The following is a 22124-nucleotide window of genomic DNA, read 5'->3' on the forward strand; positions in this document are numbered from 1 at the left end:
TGGAAATTTCCAAAGCAGGTAATGGAAAGCAGTTGGATATACAAAATCTTTTTTTTTTTAAATTGAAAATATGAAGGACAAGGTAATTTATAATGTTGTTTAAAATACCATCTACTCACTTTCAAGAATCTCACATGCTTTCAGCAAAGGAAAAAAAAAGGTTTTTCTAAAAAGATTTTCTTTTAAATAAGCATTTTGTTGTTATTTGACAAACTTTCTGAACAAAGGATATCTGCATTTTAAGTATTGCAAGATAAAGAGATTTAATCATCAGAGACGACAGATCTTATTAAGAACATTATTACTTGTGTGTTACTTCACAGCATCTACAGACCTGGAATTCAAAACCAAACTAATTTGCATTTGACAGCCTAAAGGGCTACTCATCTATTATGTAGCTATGATTTAAAAACCTTATTTGTTTCCTGAGCCTAGGTATAAGACCCTCTCCTGGGCCAACTTTCAAGGTCCTTGAAGGCTCCAATTTATACCCACTAAGCAAGCATCTGTAGTGACTGAAGAGTTGGATGGATGGATGCTTGTTATCACTTTTGCTGGAGACTGCCGACCTTGCAGCAGAAACAACAGGACACAGCACAGCCCCCAACCTCCAAAACTCCACAAGAGCATGTCTTCAGGTAAAACTGTTTTTACAGGGGTTTATGCCAATGAGGATTAAAATGGATGAGACAGCTCATTCTTTTCTGGGGGTGATAATTTGTCAGTAAGTAAAAGAGGAGACTGGTGTCTTGAAAATAACCACAATAAGAGTCATCAGAAACACAGCTGAACCTTAAGAAAAGCTGCATGATTTTGAAGATATGTCTGGACTAATCTACCAGTTAGAAGTATTTCTGTCTTTTCTCCTTTCCTTCCCTTTTTTCTTTTCTTTTTTTCTTCTCCTTTTCCTTTTCTTTTCTTTTCTGAGGAAGCAATTAAAATCAAGCAGCTGGGCAATATGCCCACTGCAGACAAATCTGCAGTTACTCAAGCAGCAGTTTTTCTGAATTGTCTATAATGTCACACAAATGCCACCATTCACGCCATAAGAAGCAACAATACCCATAAATGGATAGCAGCACTGGTTTGGTTGGGTTTTTTCCCAGCAGACAGACAGAAATGAACCTTTATACTATGATAAAGTAGTTTGACAGACAGACAGATAGATAAGACAATTAAGAAGTGCAGTAGTCGTACTACTGTTCGACCTGAACGTAATGAAGATATTGAAATGTGAGCTGTCTCCTGCTGGTAAGGTAAGGTAATCTCTGAACTACTTTTCAAAGCATCTGGTTTAAATTGAGTTCTACTATGTCAGGCACAGAGCAGCGAATTATATGCTGTTTCAGAGAGAAGGAAGAAGAGAGAAGGAAGAAGAGAGAAGGAAGAAGAGCTCCCCATATGCGAAAAGGAATACAAACATTGTAGCAAGATCACCCCCAAGTTTTAATTTAAGTGTGTGCTGTGAATGCACCATTACCTGATTTTCTTTGTCCTAAACATACATTCTCACAACATTTAGCAAACAGGCACACAACATGCTTTGACATAGCAACTAATACAAGTCACAGGTAAAACCATGCGTGTTCTGAAGCTGTGATATTTACACAAACTTGCACTAGGATTTAATTTCCAAGCCATTGTAAAAATGGGTAATAGAGAATTGAGCCCACCTGATAGATTACCAAAACTTTTAACCTTCAGGAACTGCACAAATCCCTGTTATCATAAAAGAAATGCAGAAGTATCCCAGATGATCCAAAATATCACAACTATCATCAAAGCATTAGAACCTCAAGGTGCAGAGTCCCAAACAGATGCCTTCATGTTCTAAATGACTGACTTAAATAGAAGTAATTTCATTAGTATACAAACAGCTTTGAACATTAGCCTTTGAGTCCAAAATTATGGCACTTAAAACTGGCATCAGTTTTGGCTGATGACATAGCAGTTCTACAGATTTGTCATTCCTGACTTCTCCTTCCTGGCACTTCCCTTGGGCTAGCATCATGAGTTGGCTGCAAGATTCTGTCACAGTTCACCTCTGAATTTTGCAGCTGTTGAGCTTCCAAAGCTCTCATAGACTTCAACTCTCTGACTGGATGTTGAAAGCTTTAAAAGAAATCTCAGTATCCAGAGTCTCTATTTGCACGAGAACAATTCCCCTCTTCATACAGGTTGGACAAGGATAAAATCATTGATGTTTGGATAAGGGCAAATTCACTCAGGTAATGGCTGTGCTGTTGGAGATGCTGTCAAACACTGACAAAACTCATGGGATTGCTTGAGGTAAACTTGAAAGAGAATCATTCAGATAGTTTTGGTAGTTAAACTACCAGTTAAACACTGACATTTAAACTGGTGAAACGAAACTGGTTTGTTGTCATCACTGTTGACCTCAGCATATATACAGTATTCAAGTATCTTTCACTGTGGAGGTCGTAGCCTTCTGTTAGAGGAAGCTGATGTCCTTCATCAGTCAATTAAATTGCTGTGGAGACTCTGAACTTCGTTTTGCCTGTTTCACCTTTTCATTCATATGCTCACTTCAACTTCTGCCTTCTGTGCCCTCCTCATCATCCACTGAAAACTTTCCCTTCTTCCTTTCACAGCAGGAGTCAGCAGCAGCAGGGACTGATCCCCAGTTCTGTTTACATTGGCCTAACACACTGGTGCCGTATCAGACAAAAGGAAGCTCTGGCAATGCTGCAATATGCGATGTAACACTGCTCTCTGACAAACAAGGTGTTGATGCTTGGTTTCCAATGCCACTGCATAAAGCCTTCTCCCTTTCCTAGGGTTGCCATAACAACAAGCAGAGCACTGTCATTTTGCTAAGTAATGACAATGACAAATATTTAAGAAATGCAAAGCTCTGTGGAACTGGGAGCAAGATTAGAGCTTCTCTTCCTGCCTTCACAAAACATTTTACCATGGATTCATCTTGTAAATCCTAAGGTGTTCCTACGGGAACATGAGAAATAGCTAGTGTTAGTGCTCTGTGTTGCCTCATTTTCAGAGAGCCAGTGTTGTTCTTGTGGATGCTCTGTCAAGACATTGCACAGTATTAGTTATCCAGGGTACAGAATATGATCTTGAGCTTAAAAATGCCAGCAAAAATCTGGAATTAATCCTAATTTTACAGTGTAATAAAGTGGTGATACTGCTATACCTTTTTCTCTTTAGTAGGCAAGAAGTGATAGCAGCAAAGATGACATTTTATTGAACGAATAAAATGACAGACAAGTGACTTAAGAAGTCAGGAAGCTGCTATCTGAATAATTCCTCTGTTAACCATGAGAATGGAAAGCATTTTCTTCTTAATTAAATGAAGAATAACACCTAGGGCACCAACCAGAAAGAGTAAGAATGACATTCTTCTCACTTCAGCATGGAAGTTGTTTTTCTCAGGTGATTTTAATTTGTGATCATTCAACCTCTGATTTAATGGAAGAATTAATGTTATTTAATTTTTCCAGGTTGGGGGCAAGTCTGTTTTTTAGTGTACATAGCCAAAATATGATTCTCCTTTTTATGCTTTTTCAAAATGTAAATACTCTCTTTTCTTGCCTGCTACTTAGAACAGGTACATTTTCCTTCTCTTTGTTACATCAATTAATCAAAATAAAATGGCTGAAACTACGAAAGTTTTACTCTATATGGCTTTTCTTCTAAAACCATCCACATGTACAGTGTCTGTTCCATGACTCCAGTCTCCAGACACAATGATCATGCCTCTGTTCCCACCTAGACACCATCGGCCATACATTTCCTTGACATAAGTACAAAACACCTCTCCAGTTACCCTGTACTCCTGCCTCCTTTCAGTCTTGGTAATATTTTTGCAGTGTTCCTGGAATCTGTCAGCCCAAGAAAAAATGGACTTGTATCCATGTGGAGATAACCACCTCTCCTGCAGGATCTTTTGTTGCCTTATTTTCACCGCTTTTATAAGCTTCCCTGAGAACTGCATGTCTATACGTACCAATCTTAACAATTTAAAACTTTAAGAGAACTTTCTACGTCTGCCTTGGGGCTTTTATGACAATACAGAGGAGAAACAATAACAAATTGGAACCTCATCTAACAATGTAATTCATGAACTGTGAAGAAATTGCATTTGTTGACAATCATTAATATTGATTTACTGTGACAACTACACAGCATCTACACTTCTCTTTTCTGAAAGTTAAGATGATAAATGATGTGTGGAGGGTTAACCCTGGCTGGATGTCAGGTGCCCCCCAAAGCTACTCTATCACTCCACTCCTCCAATGAAGAAGAGAAAATGTAACAAAATGCTCTTGGTCGTGGAGATAAGAGCAGGGAGAGATCACTCACCAGCTGTTGTCATGGCAAAACAGACTTGACTTGGGGAAACATTATTTGACTTTATTACCAATCAAATCAGAGAAGGGTAATGAGAAATAAATCCAAATCTTTAAAACATTTACTCCCACCCCTCCCTTCTTTCCAGTCTCAACTTCACTTGCCATTTTCTCACCTCCTCACTGAAGCAGCACAGAGGGATGAAAATGGGGGCTGTGGTCAGTTCATCACATGTTGTCTCTGCTGCTCCTTCCTCATCCGGGGATGACTGATGCCTTAAGGTTTGACTCTTATATTTTTCAAATCCTGTACTGCCTAGTGTGTAGCTCTGAAGTTTCGTGTGGCCTGTTAGCTGCTGCTCTCTCATGCTGGTTAGACATAACAAACCTGTCTAGGTTTGCACTTCAAGGACACCAGGCCCCAAAATGTGTAAACTAAAGCCTAGAAGGGGGGGTGCAAACTTGAGGTGTACACCCTGGGCAGTCAAAAGGCTACACCCAAGATGGACTCTGGGTCACAGGTTCTTCACACTTTTATAAGTTTGGTCCATTTGCATACCAGGGTCAATTCTCCAATTATTACATCAGTTAATGATGTAATTACCCCAAGTTTGTCCCTCCTCTTCAGAGGCTTTTAGTTTACACATTTTGGGGCCTGGGACAATTGAGGTGTCCTTGAAGAGCAAACCTAGAGAGACTTTGTTATGTCTAAGCAGCATGAGAGAACAGCAGCTAACAGGCCACACGAAACTTCAGAGTTACACACTAGGCAGTACAGGATTTGAAAAATAAAAAAGTTAAAACCTAAGGCATCAGGACTTCCCACACTCTTCCCCTATTTCAGCATGGGACCCCTCCCACCTGTCAGATATGGGGGAAGCTTCTGCCAGCTTCTCAGAAAAGCCACCCCTGTAGGCCCCCCAGTACCAAAACCATGCAAACCCAGCAGATGAGGTTAAAAAAAAAAATTAAAAGTAATAAAAATTAAAAATTAATGCTAGTTCCTTAAACAAGCATTTTGTTTGACACACCCTCTGCTTTAAAACAGAACACTCCCTGGATTCCAATGGGGCTAAACCAGGACATACTTGAATATTAAGAGGCCAAAACCAATTGCTATAAAATGTAATGACAGCCCAATACCCACCTGTGTCTTAGACTACTTAAAACAGTACTAAAAAAAACTGACACTAAGTGCCTAATAGTATCAAGCAAGGTTTATGAAAGGAATGTAGCTTTAGTAATTGATCTGTCCACACGAAATAATTATTTTCATTTATTAAAAAAACTCTGAAGCTGAAGTTGTGTTACAAGCACGCAGTCACGTGACAAGACGAGACAGAAAGATGGGACAAAGAAAATAAGTAGGCATTGGTGAGATGAACAGACTACCCCAGTATGTTTGATCAGGAGTGCTCCTACATGCCACAAACACTGCTCCTTCTTCAGACGACTAGGTTTCCACTACAGAACTTAAGGCACTCTATAAATAAATTAGTCACATTATATGGTGAGACACAAGCTGTTCCGAGTTCCCCAGAGAGAACTGCAACACATTCTGGAGGTGACATCTAGCATATAACATCAAGTCTTTTATCATTATTTTAGTAATCATGTAATATATCCAGCAGACAAGGTCTGAGATTTATATAGCCTTGAAACCTCCTGAATCTCAAAATCCATGTAATTTCCCAGTGATCTTGACATAATAGAAAACCAAAAGTTTCTTACACACACATAAACCCTGACAAGACAGGTAGGCATAACTTACAAAGGATACACCTGCAAAGAATAGCCATAGTGACAGTTTAAAAAATTTTCTTCTTACCTGTTGCTGCTTCAGAACTGATGCTATCTTTAACTACACAAGCTGGACTTAGGGGCAAAACATCATCATCAAAACTGATCAGATCTCCTTCCACATCTAGTTTATTTTGCAAAGCAGGTGCTGACGAGTTGGTTGCAGGTGACAATTCCCCCAGAGACTTTAAAACTTTTTCTTGGGCAGATACAGAAGGCCGTGGAGGAGCAACAACCGGTTTTAGTGAGGCCAAAGAAAGGGCAGGATTTTCTGGGTAACATGACTTTTTAAGAACAAGAGGCCTTGGAGCAGGAACAGGAAATCTCTTTTGTCCATCACTGTTTTCTGCAACTGATCCGCTCCTTGCATCAAGAAAATCACTACTGCTACTTTTAACAAGGCCTGGTTTTGGCTTCTTTGGCAGTTCAGGTTTGGTTACAACATTGCTCCCAACTAATTCAGGCTGAGGCTGCAATTCCTTGGAAGGTGTTGATTTGCTTTCAGTCCATGCATCCCAGTCTTCTGAAATTCTGCCTACCCCTGGCTTCGGAGCAACTATTGGCTTCTTTGTAGTAACAGATCTTGGGACGAATGAACGAGGGGCAATTTCTGGCTTTTTTGATAATCCTGAGGTATCATTAGTTCCTTGGGGTTCAAAAACTTTGATCATTGAAACAATACTATTCTGGCTCCTTTCTGTACTCATGCTGTCCATCACCAAGTGATTGTCTAGTAAGCTGTCATCTAGAAGAGGTGACTGCTGAATTGAAAGTTGCTGCTGTTTTGCAGTAGACTGGTTCACTTCTCCACTGTCTATCTTACTTTCAGTACTTTTGACCACAGGTCTGAGATTGCTTCTTGATCTTGGCTTTGGCACGGGACATATCACAGCATTGGGATTTTCTTGGCACCTCTGACCTTCAGGATTTTCAAAGACTATTAAAGGATTCTCATTTTCTGCAGGAGACTTACTCAGAAGAGATGAAGGAGGCCTAGGAGGTTTAAGAGGACTCTGCCCTGCTAACAGAAAAGAAAAGGTTTTACTTATCTATTCCAGAACATTTAATTTGTGTTATTTTTTGACAGCCATCAGGATGGTAAACATGATGGCTTTCATTGAGAACTCTCCTGGTGGCTGTAAAAATACACTTCTGTTCCTAAAAAGAACATCTAAAAAGATGAATGGAAAAATATACAAACTTTAGGAATAAGCTGAAGATTGCTGAAATGCATGGTATCTACAAGCTGAGTTCAAAGCTTTCTGTTAACTTGCAGCATTGAGGGGCATGCAAACAGAATCCATACCAAAGAAGAGTACAGTAGCATCCCCAGCTCAGTTTGTACACTTTTCAGTCTGAATGTATGATATGCTGCTATTTTGATAAGATATCTGAACTCCTCTGGCCCCAAAGTTCTGATTATCATTATGGCTGAATTGAACAAAACTTTCAAGATTTACTTACAGTCTGAATGCAATGATAGCTTTTCAGAAGAAAGGATTTTCACAGAAATTTACAGTAGTAATAATTCACAGAAATTTAACTGTTATTCATATTAAATGCTGCACAGACCAACAATAAAGTACATCTTCAGGAGACAGAGTAAGGTTTTCATCAAGGAGAAATCCAAAACAGCCTCACCTCGACAGCCTGCAGCTTCCCAGTGTGTAGGCACACTAGTTTTTACATTACTTCCTGGCAAAGTGTTGATTAGTTCCTCTGGAAAGTCAGTTTGTGTTGCAGAAGTAGTGGTATGTCTAGGAGCAGCAGCATTATTGTTATTTGTTGTATTGACTTGCACTTGATTGATTTCTTTTATCACCTGCTCGTACGATGGCGGAAGCTACAAAATAAGAGAGATAAATATTCAGGTACATCCAGATACGATACTTTAAAAAAAAAAAAAGTGGCATATAAATTAAGAAATACTAAACTAACATATACCGAGGAAGAGAACACCGTCATAGCCTTCTATTCAATGTGATGAAAGTCTGAGCAAGCCAAAACTGTTCCTTTCTAACCTAATGAGCTTTTTACCTTTGTAAATCAAACATGCCTCATGTAAATTCATGCTCACCTCAGCTGGAAGATGCTCATTTCTCCTCCACTGAGCATGAGATGAAGCAGAAGGGAATCCTAATCCTTGAGGAGTAACAGGACTTGCACCTGGAAACCAGGAGGATGGCCGGAGGGGTTCAGCAGCAACTATTGTAATTTCAGGACGCCTGGAAATGAAGGCAAAGGGGAATAATTACCTAAAACATTTAAAAATAGTTCTTTTAAGTATAACAGTTCAAGATTTTCCCAGAATGGGAAATCAAAATAGATCAGGTCTTTTTGATTTAACCAAAGGTGTCTTTCCATGATTTCAAAGGAACTTACCTGACCTTTCTAACAAACACTTAGGCTTCCATTCAAAGCACCTAATTAAATGCCTCAGCCAAAAAGTAGGTTTATTGTCTTCAGTGAAATAATTTACATGTTTAAAGTAGCTAAACACAAGTGTAACTCCATTAGATGGCAGAAGTCTTAGTCTTCACAGGATAAACAGAACTAATAATGTGTTTGCCCTTGCCCTGCTACAATCTGAAAGCAGTAGGGTAATTAAAACTGCTTCTTGGCTGGATACCTAAAAATCTGTGTATCCTCAGACCTCATGAGAAACCTTCCAGGGTGCTAAAGTGGGGCAGAACAAGCCTCACAAAGTCTTTGGGACAGGGCCTATTTGCTTCCATCATCCAGTACTACAGGGACTTCCGTGACAGTGAAGGACCCACAGGTAGCACTCCTGGTTTATTACTGTGCCAGCTATTTCAGAGCATCAGCTGCAGGGCTGGCCCATGCTCCCAGGCCATGGTCCCTGGAGCACCACAGATCCATCCAGAATCTCACACAACACTTTGAAAAGGGACTTCTGTGAGTAGATAAAGCATTTGCTTACAGAATCTTCTGTCTGCTGACAGAAATAGAGCTGCAGAAGCATAATTTCTAAAACGATTTTAAAAACAATTTAAAAAAAGAGGGGTACAGTTCCTTCACATCTAAAATAATGGCAGACTCAGTTCACCAGCCATCCAGGTTGGTGACCTCCTTTCTCAATACCCTTTGAGAAACTGAAAGGAGGCTTTAAAGTGTGCTTATTTTCATTGTGAAGTGATCCCGTACATAGATGTCAGGAAAATAAAACAGTTCTGCAGAGGTTTGATGGTTGGTTGCATTCCCTTTTTGAGGACACATACAAAAGTTGATGAGAGAATTCCTCAAACTCTTAACCTATTGCACTTTAAAAATCAAAGTATTTCTATTTTTTTCCAAGTCTGCTTTAAACATACGAAGGATAGAGAGAAGGAAAAAAAAAGAAATTAGAGGAGAAAGACATAAAAAGTAATAGTGTGAAACAATCCAACAAGTTTTACAGTAACATCTAATTGCAATATAAATAGCAGTATCATACCTTCTATCCCTCTGTTGATCACTATGGCCAGAGGTCCGAGAAGCTATTTGAAGAAAAGAAACGGAAGTTTTGAAGAGGTTAAAATATACTGTCACACCAATATGAGGATAATAGCAGAGCCCTTACCAATCCACTATAAATGAAATGGAGAACATAGAGTATCTGATCCTAAATCCCAGATTTTAAGACTGGCCAAGTTTAAAAAAAATTATTTGTATTAAATATGACAAGTTTTAAAAATATTCAGAGTGCAGTTTCATAATAATTTTAAGTCTCTCTGTGTCCAAGTTACCACCAAGAGAGATGGTCCTGTCCCCTGTCTTCTTTGCTCCCACACCTTCCTATATTCTGCATTGTGGGGACCCTAGAGTTGAAACTTCTTCTCCTTTCATTAAAACAATACAGGAATTAAACAAAAAGAAGCGTTAAACATATCTGGCTTTTCCTTTCGATGAATGATTTCTGAGATGTGCTCTTTAATCTTATTTAATGTCTCTTTCTGTTTGTTTTATAGAAGGGAAAGGTACTAAGGCACAGAACCTAAAAAGATATTTCACCCTCCTTCATGGAAGAAGAATATATTAAACGTTCCCAGCTAGATATTTGCTAAAGTTTAAATCTTTTGCGGATTAAGAGTCAGAAACATTTCTTTTCTTTTTTTTTCAAACCATGTGTTTCAAGGTACATAAAATAAGCAAATCCTGACCTCTTCACTTTTCTGATTTTGTCATATTTACATTCAAATAATTTTTTTCAATGGCCACATTGTATTTCCATTTGGATTTCTTTAGAGAGAAAAACAAATTATCCAAGGGAAAAAATTTTTTGCATAGCAAGTGCAATTTAAGGAAGTGGTAGCATCTAATTGTGCAACATCACAGCATCATTAGCCGAAATCAGCAAAGCATACTTGATTGAAGAGTCACAGAGTGTTGTGTCAGACATACCTCTTCGACAGGGCATTTTGGATGTGCACTATTCATGAGTGCTAGAGGAAAAAAAGAAGGGGTTACAGAAGACAAAGAGGAGGTGAAGGAGAACAAACCAAGGCTTCAGAGTGCCAGAAGCCATGATCAAATGGGTTAGTCATGCAAGGATAGTGCATGTGCCAGTGTTGTAAGGAGAAAACTGTAATGTCTATTCACAATATAGTGTCTTAAAATATTAAAATAAAAGTACACTTTATTTCTAGTCACATGCTGATTTTAACAGCGGCTGTTCAGAAGTTTTCCTTGCAATAAATTAACCATGAAGAATATAACTGAACATGGAAGTGTCCACTGTATGGCTCAACAAGGAACCACCATGGGAATGAGGAGAGGGAAATCAAATCTCTTTGAATGCTTTTTCTAGTTTAAAATTTGGGTTCATTTGGGTCTGCCTTTTCTCTCTTCCAAAAATAATGAGTTACATTGAGAACTTGATATAGGTGCAAAGAAGTTGGGATCCCATAATTTATACCCTCACCTACCACAGAGGTATGGGTGGGCAGGTTGATCCCAGTAACAGGCACACCTCAAAGCTTTGGGCATGATTTCACATTTAAATCAGTTCCGTAAAAATTGTTTGACTAAGTAAATAAACACCTTGCCTTCACTTTCTTCTCCAGAGATCGCAACACAGCACTGATTTAACACACGCGCTAGAGGAGAAAAACCCCAAACTGAGTCAAACCAATCAAAACCAAGATTACTTTTGCAAAGACGATGGAAGAAGGTGTTCTCTTGGTAAACGTATTCAACACAACTGCTTGGGTTATAGCCAAATACCAATGATAAAGGCAGGAGAAACAAAAGCTAATTAATGAGGCACGTAAAACTGAATCGATAAACCTGTTGCCTTACTTCACTATTTCTTCATTTTTAGATAAATTCTACAAGCTATTTCCTCCTGTGAGATTCTAAATGTGCTTCTATTTATCAAAGTTATTAAAACAAACAGGAAAAACCTAAAAAAAGCCTGAAAGACCTTTTTCCTTTCTTAACATAGGCAAAAAAACCCCAGCGAGGTATCTATGTAATCCATCAAGCTCCAAAGTTTAAGTAAACAAATAAGCTCTCTTGAAAACAACACATTTAAAGTATTTATACAAAACTAACTTTACCAGTCGATATATATATAAACATGTCTCTTTAAAAGGACTAATGTCCAAGCCATTTCAGAATGAAATGAGTACATTTCAGAATGTACTCATTTTTCGGGAAAAAAAAAAATCTCTCAGGCATTTATGGAATCAAGTTACTTCCATGTGTATAAACATTTAATATAAACATTTATTTTTTAATGACACTGACAAAGGTCTTCCCTTCTTCTGTCAACATCTCCTCTATTTTTGCTGTCACATTTTTTTTACAACCACACTTTTAGAACATATTTTGTTTTGGAAGCTCTTAAGAGCACAGTAGAAACAGAGGTGAAAGCTACTGCATCTTCTGCTCTCAGGTATTCCACAAATGCTAGGGAAAAGAGAATATAAACTTTCTAAATAATCCTTGTCCCCAGACTTGCACAGCTTTTATTCCTTCACCATTTCAAATAAATACGTTTAAATTAAAAAGTGCATGAAAAAAGACATGATTTGTTAAAATATAGTACACACCTGACTTAAAAAAAACACAAGAAAAAAATCTGCAGCCATTTTTCTGGCCTTGTGGTCTTTTGATCCTTTAAGTCCATTCTTCATTCCCTTTGTAGACTGCCTTGAAAAAGCATACTATTAATTTTTCCCTCAGATTTCAAATTATGACAGTTTTAAGATTTAAAAAACCCCTCTTCCATCATGGGAGTAAATGGAAATGTATTTCAGTGCTAGTTTATACACTAACAGCTGAAAACAGTTGGTTTCTCAACTTCAACAAGAAATGCTCAGGGTGAGAATCACTAACATTTCCAGAAGCTTATGCTTAGGGGTATTTAAGTAAAACAAGCAAAGTAGCTTCAGAAGGGGTAGGAGAGGAAACTCAATGCACAAAACCCTCACTTTTTAATCTTATAACTTTATTGGTCTTGTGAGGGGCGGGGGGGGGGGGAATCAAATCAACTCCTACAATTGTTGCTATTTATTTCTGTTAGTGTCAATGAGGCATCTAAATGTGTTTAACCTAGTATAGCATAAAGGATTAATGGTGATACTGTAAATAGAGGGCAGCTCAGTGACTTATAGATTCCTCTTTTGTACAGATTTCTCAGAAGAACTATTTAGTGGGCTTTTTCCAATTATTTTTAAACGTGCACAGGCCCAGGGTACTCTATTTGTGCTGCATACTTATGTTTAAATTTTTTTCTGCTGCTGTTCCTTCTCTGGGTCCTACTTTTCAAGTGTACTTAATACGTTATTTGTATTTGAAATACATACAGTTTATGGTGCAGGGGACATTTTAAGCTATGGGATCAAAATGCCTGTGTAAGTACAACCACTATTATATCACAAACCCATAAACTTTGATGCTACAGACAAGCTGGCGGCAACAGAAGTCTGACATGCAGATTTGAGCCTTTGGAAGAGAGCTGGGATAGAAATTACAGTCTTTCAGGCAACCTTTTAAGGCAATACAAAGACAACTGAAGATAATTCAAGGATCTGCTCAGAGATAAATAAGGTTCTGTTGTGAGCACTGAGGGCCTCCACAACGTACAAACTGCGTAACTATTTCCACGCTTCCATTAGCAAATCTGTAAGAAATACTGAACAGTTTTGTTGTTGCAGAGTGTTAAAAAAACAAGTTTAATTTTGCATTAAAGATTGGAAAGATAGCCTCTAATAGGCCAAGCCTTTCTACAACAAGGACGTGTGCTAATATTTAAAAACACACCTTCTTTCAATGCTTTCTAAAACCAGGCTAGACACTCTACAAAACCTATGAAATATGGAGACTATTAAGACTGAGAAGTTATTTGTTTCACTATATAGATGCCTAGGAATAAAGGTTATTCATTACAGTTCTCAAGAAAAGCCTCAAGGGTGGGCAAACACTCCCTCCCTTACCTACAAAGTGATGCAGTTCGAAGAACTGACAGAACAGTCCCATGAAAGAGGCCACGATTGCGGTCTTTGCAATATCAAAGGTGCTACATGACTGAGGTCCTTCTTCAGGGAACACTAAAATAATCAGATAATCCTCAAACCAACATCAGAAAAAAGAGCCTTGATTTCACCCAACATCTGATTAGACTATTTCTGTAGATGTGGAGGTTCAAACTAACTCGGAATTTTTCATGTATCTCTGAAGTAAGAGAGTTTTCTCCCAAACTGTTTCTTGGCACAAGGGGGAGGTCTTGCTCCCTTTTCTGGTTCTGTTACCAGGCACTTCAGGGAAATACCACGTTGTCTGACATTACAGCTGGGCTGATTTAACGCTTGAATGTAGCTAAAGAGATGGTGATGCCCAATTCCCCTTCCAAACATGGATTTTTGATCCCCTTGAATGAACGTTAGCACTCATGTGACCCCACAGCGAGTTCACAGTGATAAAAAAATAACCACTGTCTGTACAGTTTTTGTCTCAGTTTACCTCCCTGAACCTGCTCACCTTGGGCTCAGACCACGAGCAGCACAGGGGAAGGAACATGCCACCCCCAACAGCAGTCTCTTTCCTGCCTCTGCTTCCTGGCTCCAGTGCTTCTTCGTACAACTTCAGGGAGAGAACTGATAAAAAAATAACCTCGGGCAGTAACAGGGATTCCTCTTCCCACCCCCAGGGTAGTCCTTTACACCCTTTTCACAGCTGATCTGTTAGGCACCATAGAGGCTGCCACTGCTGCTGAATAAGATCTTCATAACTACACCCTTAGAGTAAGCCTGTAGTTTTTACCAAATTTGACAATCATGATTTATGAAGGCACTTCACTCCTTCCTACACCTTTCCTTGGGCTGCATGTTCCTGCCTCTGCACCATTCCCTGCATTATGCCAGCCCAAATGTTTGTGCAGATGGGGAAGAGAATGAGGTCATGGAATTGATCTGGTTGGGAAAAAGTGGGAGCCAAAAGAACCTAGGAAGTCCCCAAGCAAAACAAACAAAATTAAAAACAAACAAAACCCACAGCCAAAAATGGCTGCAAAACTGCCAAATGGAAAGCCACAGCCTCAGAGTGTATACAAACTGTTACACATCCTTCCTTCAGCCATGTATTTGCTTAGGACAGAAGGAGAACAGAGCAAGCCCACACATTCTTCCAACATTTTAGGGTAAGAGACTTGCTTCTGTAGCCCTGCTCCCTAACAATACCCTGGTCTGGAAGAGTGTAGAAGCGAGCGAAAACATTGTTCCCTTTTGTCTCACTGGTGCAGCATCTGGCTTGCCTCTTTCTACTTTCTTTGGCATTCTTCTGCATGTTGCTGTGCTGGCATCAATGGAAATAGTTTCCCTGATTTCAGTGGGAGCTGGCTAAGAGTGATGTGTCCAGGCCTGAGACCATCATTAAAGATCCTGGGGTAACTTTTTAAGAGTTGAGATCAAAAGATTACTCCTGAGCAGATCTCATGTTCACATGCTTGCTTCTTTCAAGTTACATTGGGCTCACTTTTCTGAACCCTATGGAGCAGTCAAACAACTGAAAATGACACCGTCTTTCTATCCGGAGCTGTGCTCAGGGTGACAAAGGAAAATAAACCCTCTTTGGCCACAAGACAGGGTGAAACTTATCAAAACAAAGTGATATATACCATCGTCCTCAGGTGGGTAAGTTGAAACCCTGTACATACTTACCATGTTTCATGAAAATTTGAGAATAAGAGCCCAGAGAATCTGGGATTAAGAAAGACAGGTTTCTAACTCTGTTAGGGAAATACACTTGTCCAGAGAATACCATACTTTTTCAAGGTTAATGGCAAGGGGAGTTAGGAATATTCAGCATCCATTTTAATATAGGTTGATCCTAACAGCACTGGGTACTGGCATACAAAGAACTACAGTTTCATATACAGTGCCTTGCTATGTACATGGTTATTATTTTGCTAGCTTATTATCTGAATAATTCACATGGTACTTATATTTCATCATAGTTATTCACATGTTAATATTAGTAAGTAAATAACATAAGCCATAGCTTCTTGACTAGATTTTTACGTGATTATGCCTCAAAACAAAGAATCACTTGCTACTACATTTTCAAAAAACAGATATCGAATGCTTAGTGATCTCTTAGATGATTTCTCAGTTTGGCAAGGTACTGGGGCTTAGGCAGTGTAAATCAATTCTGACTCCACCACAAAAGGCCCTCTGTGATCTGGTGCTCTCTGTTTTCCAGTTTCCATCTGCGGCAGCAACAGCACAAATGAAGTGTTGCATTTTAACTACCGTATCATGCAGACTTGCTCTGAATAAAGCTTTCATGACGCCCTTTCACTACCTCCAATCTAATCCACACTAATGAGTCCCTGACTAATAGGTCCAGGAAAAACAAATCAGTACTACACACACTAATTTATTTTTCCCCATAGCAGAATCCTGAGGGTTGTTTCATTAATATGAAATTAAAGTCATGGGCAGAAAGGAAATAAAACTGAAAAATGGAAGAAAGTGACAGCATAAAATACTTTGAAAGATGCATCTGAAGAAATTCTCTGCCTGGAAACATCGTGAGCAGGGAAAGGGGAAAAGGGCTTGAAAGCTGAAATCAGGGAAGAAGAGTTTGGACTTTCATTCAAGATTAATAAACAATCTTTTATTTCCCAAAACAAGCCCAGTATATGAGTCTAATTCTGTTCCCAGTACAGTGAAAAACCAGTTGCTGCAGATTTCTACTAAAATAAAACAATCTTCTATTTTGTCAAATGAACTAAAAATTGGGCATGTCTAACCCAAGCTCTTCAGAGGTGGATCACATCTGTGCACAGATGCATTAATGCATAAGTAAGAAAGTGTTAGTAACTGGACAGAAGGAACAAAAAGCTGGTCTAAAAAGAGAGAAATTACAGCCCCTCCGCTTACTGCTTACTTACAGCTACTTTGTTTTCACATACCAAGTTAAACAGTTACTAAAAATAAAGATGTAGCAATATTACAATATTACAGTTCTCAAAAAGGAAAAGTAAACTTACATCTCTTGATTGCTGCTCTTATGGATGACAACGGTCCTTGGCTTATTGAAGAAAAAAGTATTAAAACGTGGTTAATGTCTCAAAGAGAAAACAATTAAGTAACATAATGCAAAAATTCCCCATATATTGTAAAGGGTTTGCCAAGCCCATTTTTTTCCCTTACGTTGTTATCGTACAGAAATTTGTGCAAAACTCCTGGACTATACAACCATACCCAACCCCTTCTAATGAAAACCAGGTTACAGCTTGGCTTCAAGACTCTGCAAAGATAGAAAACCAATTATTAAATCCATTATTTCTCTCAATCCTGTCTTGAAGTTCACATTTTGTCTCATGTGGGTGTGCATATTCGCAGATTATAAGCATTTAAAGACTTAACATTCTCATAAATAAATAAAACTTACACAGTGAAGTAAAAACCTAAACCCTTTTGCTAAATATTGTTAACAATTACTTAACAACTTGTCTTCCCTTCCAGCTGAGATAACATTTTTCAGTAATAACTTGGTGGGTGGGGTTAGGAAGACAACATGACCAAATATTTGTTGATACACAGGACAGAAAAATGTTTCTTTTTGCCAACTCATCTGTTTTCTTAGTAAGACTAAGGTTTCTGATGCCTCTCTTCTGAATGCCTTATTTAACACATACAGCAGCCCCTACTATTTTTGCAGGTAAAAATCAAATCTAATTTGGGATTATCACTTTTAGAAATGCTGCAACTTGAAAAACATGGTATTAATAATCTTCCACTTTGTGCTAAGATACAGAGGAATTAAGACAACACAAACAAACAAAACAACCAATCAGTTCAGATAAGAAGGGGTTTTTCTCTTTTTTCTCCTTTAAACGCCAGAAATAAAGAATATCTATTGGTGAGAAGCCTCTGGAATGCTGAATAGACATTTTAAAGGCTGAAATAAACTGTATCTGGTTCAAATTAATACGGTATCTTAACAACAAGACAAAGGTATACTAATCAAGCCTTTTCCAGAAACCTTCCAGCACCAGACTTCATCAGCAGTAGAACAGCAGGAATGTTAGTACAGCGAGTGCATTAGCATTTTAAGTCTGCCCTTGCTCTGCTGGTGTGCAGCACACCAACTCTGCCAGGGCTCAGTTTAGCTCCACGTGCACATGATGGCTGCAATTACTCCAGTGAGATGAAGAGTAGGGGGATTCAGAGGAGAGAAGAAAGAGAGAGTCAGAAAGGATGTGGATGAAAAACGTCCTCTCTCTACAATCATTCTGGAAACTAATTAAGACTAGAAATGAATGTTGCTCTGACGGAACTGTTATCTGAAACAGTCTGGCTAGTCTAGAATAAACAATGCCTATTTGTCTGGTTTCAGAAACAGTTCAAACGTGGCTTGGCCCCAATCCACACTGCTTGCAAAGCTGCTTTAGAAAACATTTCTATCAGTCATATTTCACTGTGCATTTTTAGCAGAAAAGGGTTCTAATTTTCCTTCAAAGTGTCCCATCATAATACAGCCTTATCTTTAAGAAACACTTTTAGTTGTGTGTTCCTCACAGATGTACTCCAGACTCTTTTCTTAGTTCCTTGTATCTCAAGTCTCTTTCTTTTGGATTTTCATTTTTGAAACTTTATTCTTTCGCTCTCATTTCTGTGAATAACTACAATCTTTAGGGTTTTAATCATATTTATTATCAGACAGGAAGGAGACCAAAGTCTAGGAACATGAATCTGAAATCTTCTGGAGCAGCCATAACTTTCTATACCAAGAATTCAGGATTTACTTAAGTTTTATAGGCAGAAATTAGGAAATCCGTGAAGTATGCATATTCAAGTATCAGTAAGAACAAAAATGAACAATTTCTTTCTTCCACTGGCAAAAGCCCTTTGACCCAATGCAATTTGCCTCAGAATGTGAGAAGCACTTCCATATAAAAGCAAGTATTTTTGGCTAGAAATCATAGGAGTCATCATGTAGACACAAATTCAAACTTTCCATATGGCATGAGAACCAAAAGGATATATAAGAAACATTTTTAAAATCAAAATGCAAAGAACAAAAAGTAAAACCTCTCATGAAACCATCCGAGTGAAGTTGAAGTATGGATATATCAAGGGCAGCAAGGCAGCTCAAATATGCAACTATCTGTAATATTGAATGCAGGATAACATGGTTCTATCCGAAAATTTATGAGCTTATAGGCAAAACAAACTGTTAGAAGACAGTTTTTCTTTTCCACTTTAACAGGTCACTCATCAACAACCTTTTGGCAAGCACCACATTTCCTACCCCCAGGAGAGTTTGATTCACATCTAGCTTACAATTATTTAAGCCCTTTATAAACATGGAAGTGAGAGTGGACACATTATTTTTTTTTCCCATGAAGCCCTGTAAATGAACGGCAAACTTCATAACTTTATTATTTACTAAACCCCAGTAATTTAAATAAGATGCTGTTCTTGAGGCAGCTGGTGATTTTACCCATACTTTATACTGAGCCTGCCCCTCCCTCCTCCACAGGAAGCAATTTCTGGTCTCTTATTCTGTCTTGCAAGGAGAGAAGTGATAAGGTTACTAATAACCTCCTCTGCTCCACAGTTAATGACATGTTTTCTCTCAAGCCATCCAAATAATTAACATAACCAAATCAAATTTAATTCTACTATTTGATGAGGTAGGAGCTGCAGCAATTACTGTACTGCATGGTCCTTGCCTCTTTCCCACCTCCTCCTCCTGTTCATAAGGCACAGCAATGAACCAGAAGGCAGAGAAAATGCTCACAAATGCACATGCCAAGGAAAAATTAATCCATCCAAAATGAACTCCTCTCACAGTTACATGAGAACACCCGAGGGGACAGTGTGACAATAAGTAGCTGTGGGGATGGGAGACAGCAGCTCCTGTGCCACCCTGCAACGTACACAAGCGAAGTCCAAACTCATACTGCTGGAAGAAAACAGTGCAGACAGCAGGAAGTTTCAAAGTATTAAAGAATCTTATAAACATTAGCAACAACACCACAGTAATATCTAATATGGAATAAGTAAAGATGGAAACTATTCATCCATCCCCCCCCAATTTAGCATGCAGGAGTGGACAACCAGAGCAACTCCTCTGACATCTGCACATTTATCCTAGAAGACCTTGCTAACTGTTAATTTAAAGCACAAACTTTGTTTCATTTCCAGCTAAGGCAATAGCTTTGATGAGCTTCCCTTACCAGCCCCTCAAAACCCACTTCTGTCTGGTCCTCTTTGCACCCAGAAAAATCCACTCAATAAGTTCAGAGGGGATCTGTAAGTTGCTGTGCCTGCTATGCTGAAAGCAGTTGGGTACTTCAAGTCGGCAGCAATATGAAAAGGGTCCCATGGGACACCATTTCTGAAAGATAAAGAACCTGGAGTGGTGTGTTTGAAGTTGTTAAACACCTACTCACTCTTTCTGGCAGGCTCTACTCTGGGTTTCAAGGACAGGTTTTCTAAATATAAATACTTGAGGAAAACGCTTCAAAAGCGTATCTGTGCACTAGGGAAATAAAACTGCCACAAGGTAGACCAGGCAAAGAGCTATAAACTGTTCCGTGGAGTAAGTGCACTTGCTGTGCATAAACCATGGTTTCTCCCTCATTAGGGGCTCTGCTTTGACACTTCCTTGACTGAGCACTGTCTCTCTTCAAGCACAACTTCAGTCTAGCTACCAGGTTTCTCAAAAGGTTGCTCCTGCAGGGTGACTCCTGACCCAACACAGCGCCTGTGTGAGCGTCACTCACCTTGACAGTCCCCACAGAGCAGAGGAGGGAAGGTGCCGTTTAAGTGGAATAAAGCTCAAATCACACAGCCATCTCTGAACGAGCAGGCAGGGAGTTGTGTCTGCCCAGAGCAGGACAGCTACCTAACCCAAGAGGCCTGGAGGTTCTGGGCTATCTTTTCACCCACCTGGTCCTTTAGCTGGTATAGGAGCAGCAGAGCCTCCAGCCTGGGAGGGCACCTCACAGACACATTCCCACAAGTCAGCTGACGGTGAGACAGCTTGGTTGCTGAGCGCAAACAGCCATTGATGGATTTTACCTGCCTCTGGAGATCACAGGCAGGACTGTCTTGTGACAGTCCCCCTCCTGCCTGTGAGCCATCTAGGGACGGTCTCCCCCAGCTATCTACAGTCTTCTGCTCTACAGGTTGTGATACTGCTTGGGATACAAAAGACATCCCAAGCTACTAGCCTGTCTCAGCATCTCTTCTTCATCTACTTTTACACCCTCCTAATGGCTTGCATGGGATTCTCAGCAGGAATTGAGCAGCCCTCCACATTGCCTGTTCCCTTTATCAGAACCAGGATCTTTAGTTTATTTATCTAAACTGACATAACAATGAATATTCTACAGGAAAACTGACTGCACTTCTTTCACACATCACTCTAGACATACATAAAAGTCTAGACGGAAAAAGGAACCAACAAAAATAATGAAAAAGAATGATCACTTGTTCTAAAAAGTTAATATTCTGAAGCATCTATTCCAAAGTCTCAACATTTATCCTTTATGTCACGTTATATGAAGCTTTTCATAAAGTATCAGTCTTTAGATTCGCATACCTGTGTAAAAGTTAAATGCATATCTAATTGCGATGGTTATTGACCCTGCCTTATACTCACACACAGAGTAAAAAGAATTAAAATGTTGCTATTTTTAATGTCTTGTGACTTCTTGGAATGTGAACTAAGAATTTAAAAATAGCTCATGCTGAAATTACTGTAAGGCAAAACACGAGTTTAATAAAAAAAATGATATATTCCTCTCAGTTACTTTAGAAATCATGCCTTTTTTGTAACAGTGTACTACAGTGCAACATTCTAAAAACTTATTAAAAGACACTATTCCAAGCACTAAATGTTTTAAATGTCACCTAAATTATTTCACTGCAGACCAAATTACAGAAAGATGTCAATAATTTTATAGCTAAATTTGGGGTGGTGCAAAAGATCAGATTTACCACCACCTGCAGGCCAAAGACAGACTTACTTGTTCTACCAAAAAGCTCCTAAAGCTAAAACAGAATTTTCACAACTATCCCAAATTCATGATGTGGATGCAGTGGACAGAATTGTATTAACCCTGTGGAAGTGAATTTACACAGAAAATGCACCCACAGTGGTCAGCCTCTTCAATGCCTCCATTGCTGAGGAGCCTCAGTCCTCCAGCTGATAGTGTAAATGAGCTGACACAGCACGTGGAATCCAGGTGCACTTTCCCCATCAGTGTCAGAGAAGCAGACACCTGCCTTTCTCACACTCACCATTTCCACCAGCTCTCTTGTGTTGGTGCTGGCATGGCCACAAGTCTGCTGGATCAGCCATGTGATTTTGTTAACAACAAAGAATCCCATCCCAAATACCCTGATTAATTTTCAGCCAGACAGGCCAACTGCTCCAGCTGGCTGCAGAGCCACACAAGCCTCAGGATGGCACCAGAGAAGCGATGGGAGCGGACAGACGGGGAGGCCAGCAGCAGTCCTTGGGGTAAGCAGC

General features: G+C 39.2%; 1 protein-coding gene across 5 annotated transcripts in view; it reads right to left on the reverse strand.

Moving 5' to 3' along the window:
- SH3D19 (SH3 domain containing 19) overlaps positions 1-22124 on the reverse strand; it is an 82207-nt gene that overhangs the window by 27135 nt on the left and 32948 nt on the right. For 2 of the 5 annotated variants that reach the window (XM_032109558.1, XM_032109556.1), the window contains 5 exons: positions 16624-16664; positions 9583-9625; positions 8206-8353; positions 7770-7971; positions 6157-7149 (listed from right to left, as the gene is read on the reverse strand). In XM_032109558.1, the coding sequence (XP_031965449.1) occupies positions 6157-7149; positions 7770-7971; positions 8206-8353; positions 9583-9625; positions 16624-16664 (1427 nt within the window). Of the gene's footprint in view, positions 1-6156; positions 7150-7769; positions 7972-8205; positions 8354-9582; positions 9626-10529; positions 10571-14111; positions 14228-16623; positions 16665-22124 lie in introns of all 5 variants that reach the window. The other 3 variants (XM_032109560.1, XM_032109559.1, XM_032109557.1) reach the window with 3 other exon arrangements.

The sequence above is a fragment of the Corvus moneduloides genome, chromosome 5 (genome assembly GCF_009650955.1).
Source record: "Corvus moneduloides isolate bCorMon1 chromosome 5, bCorMon1.pri, whole genome shotgun sequence".
NCBI lineage: Eukaryota > Metazoa > Chordata > Aves > Passeriformes > Corvidae > Corvus > Corvus moneduloides.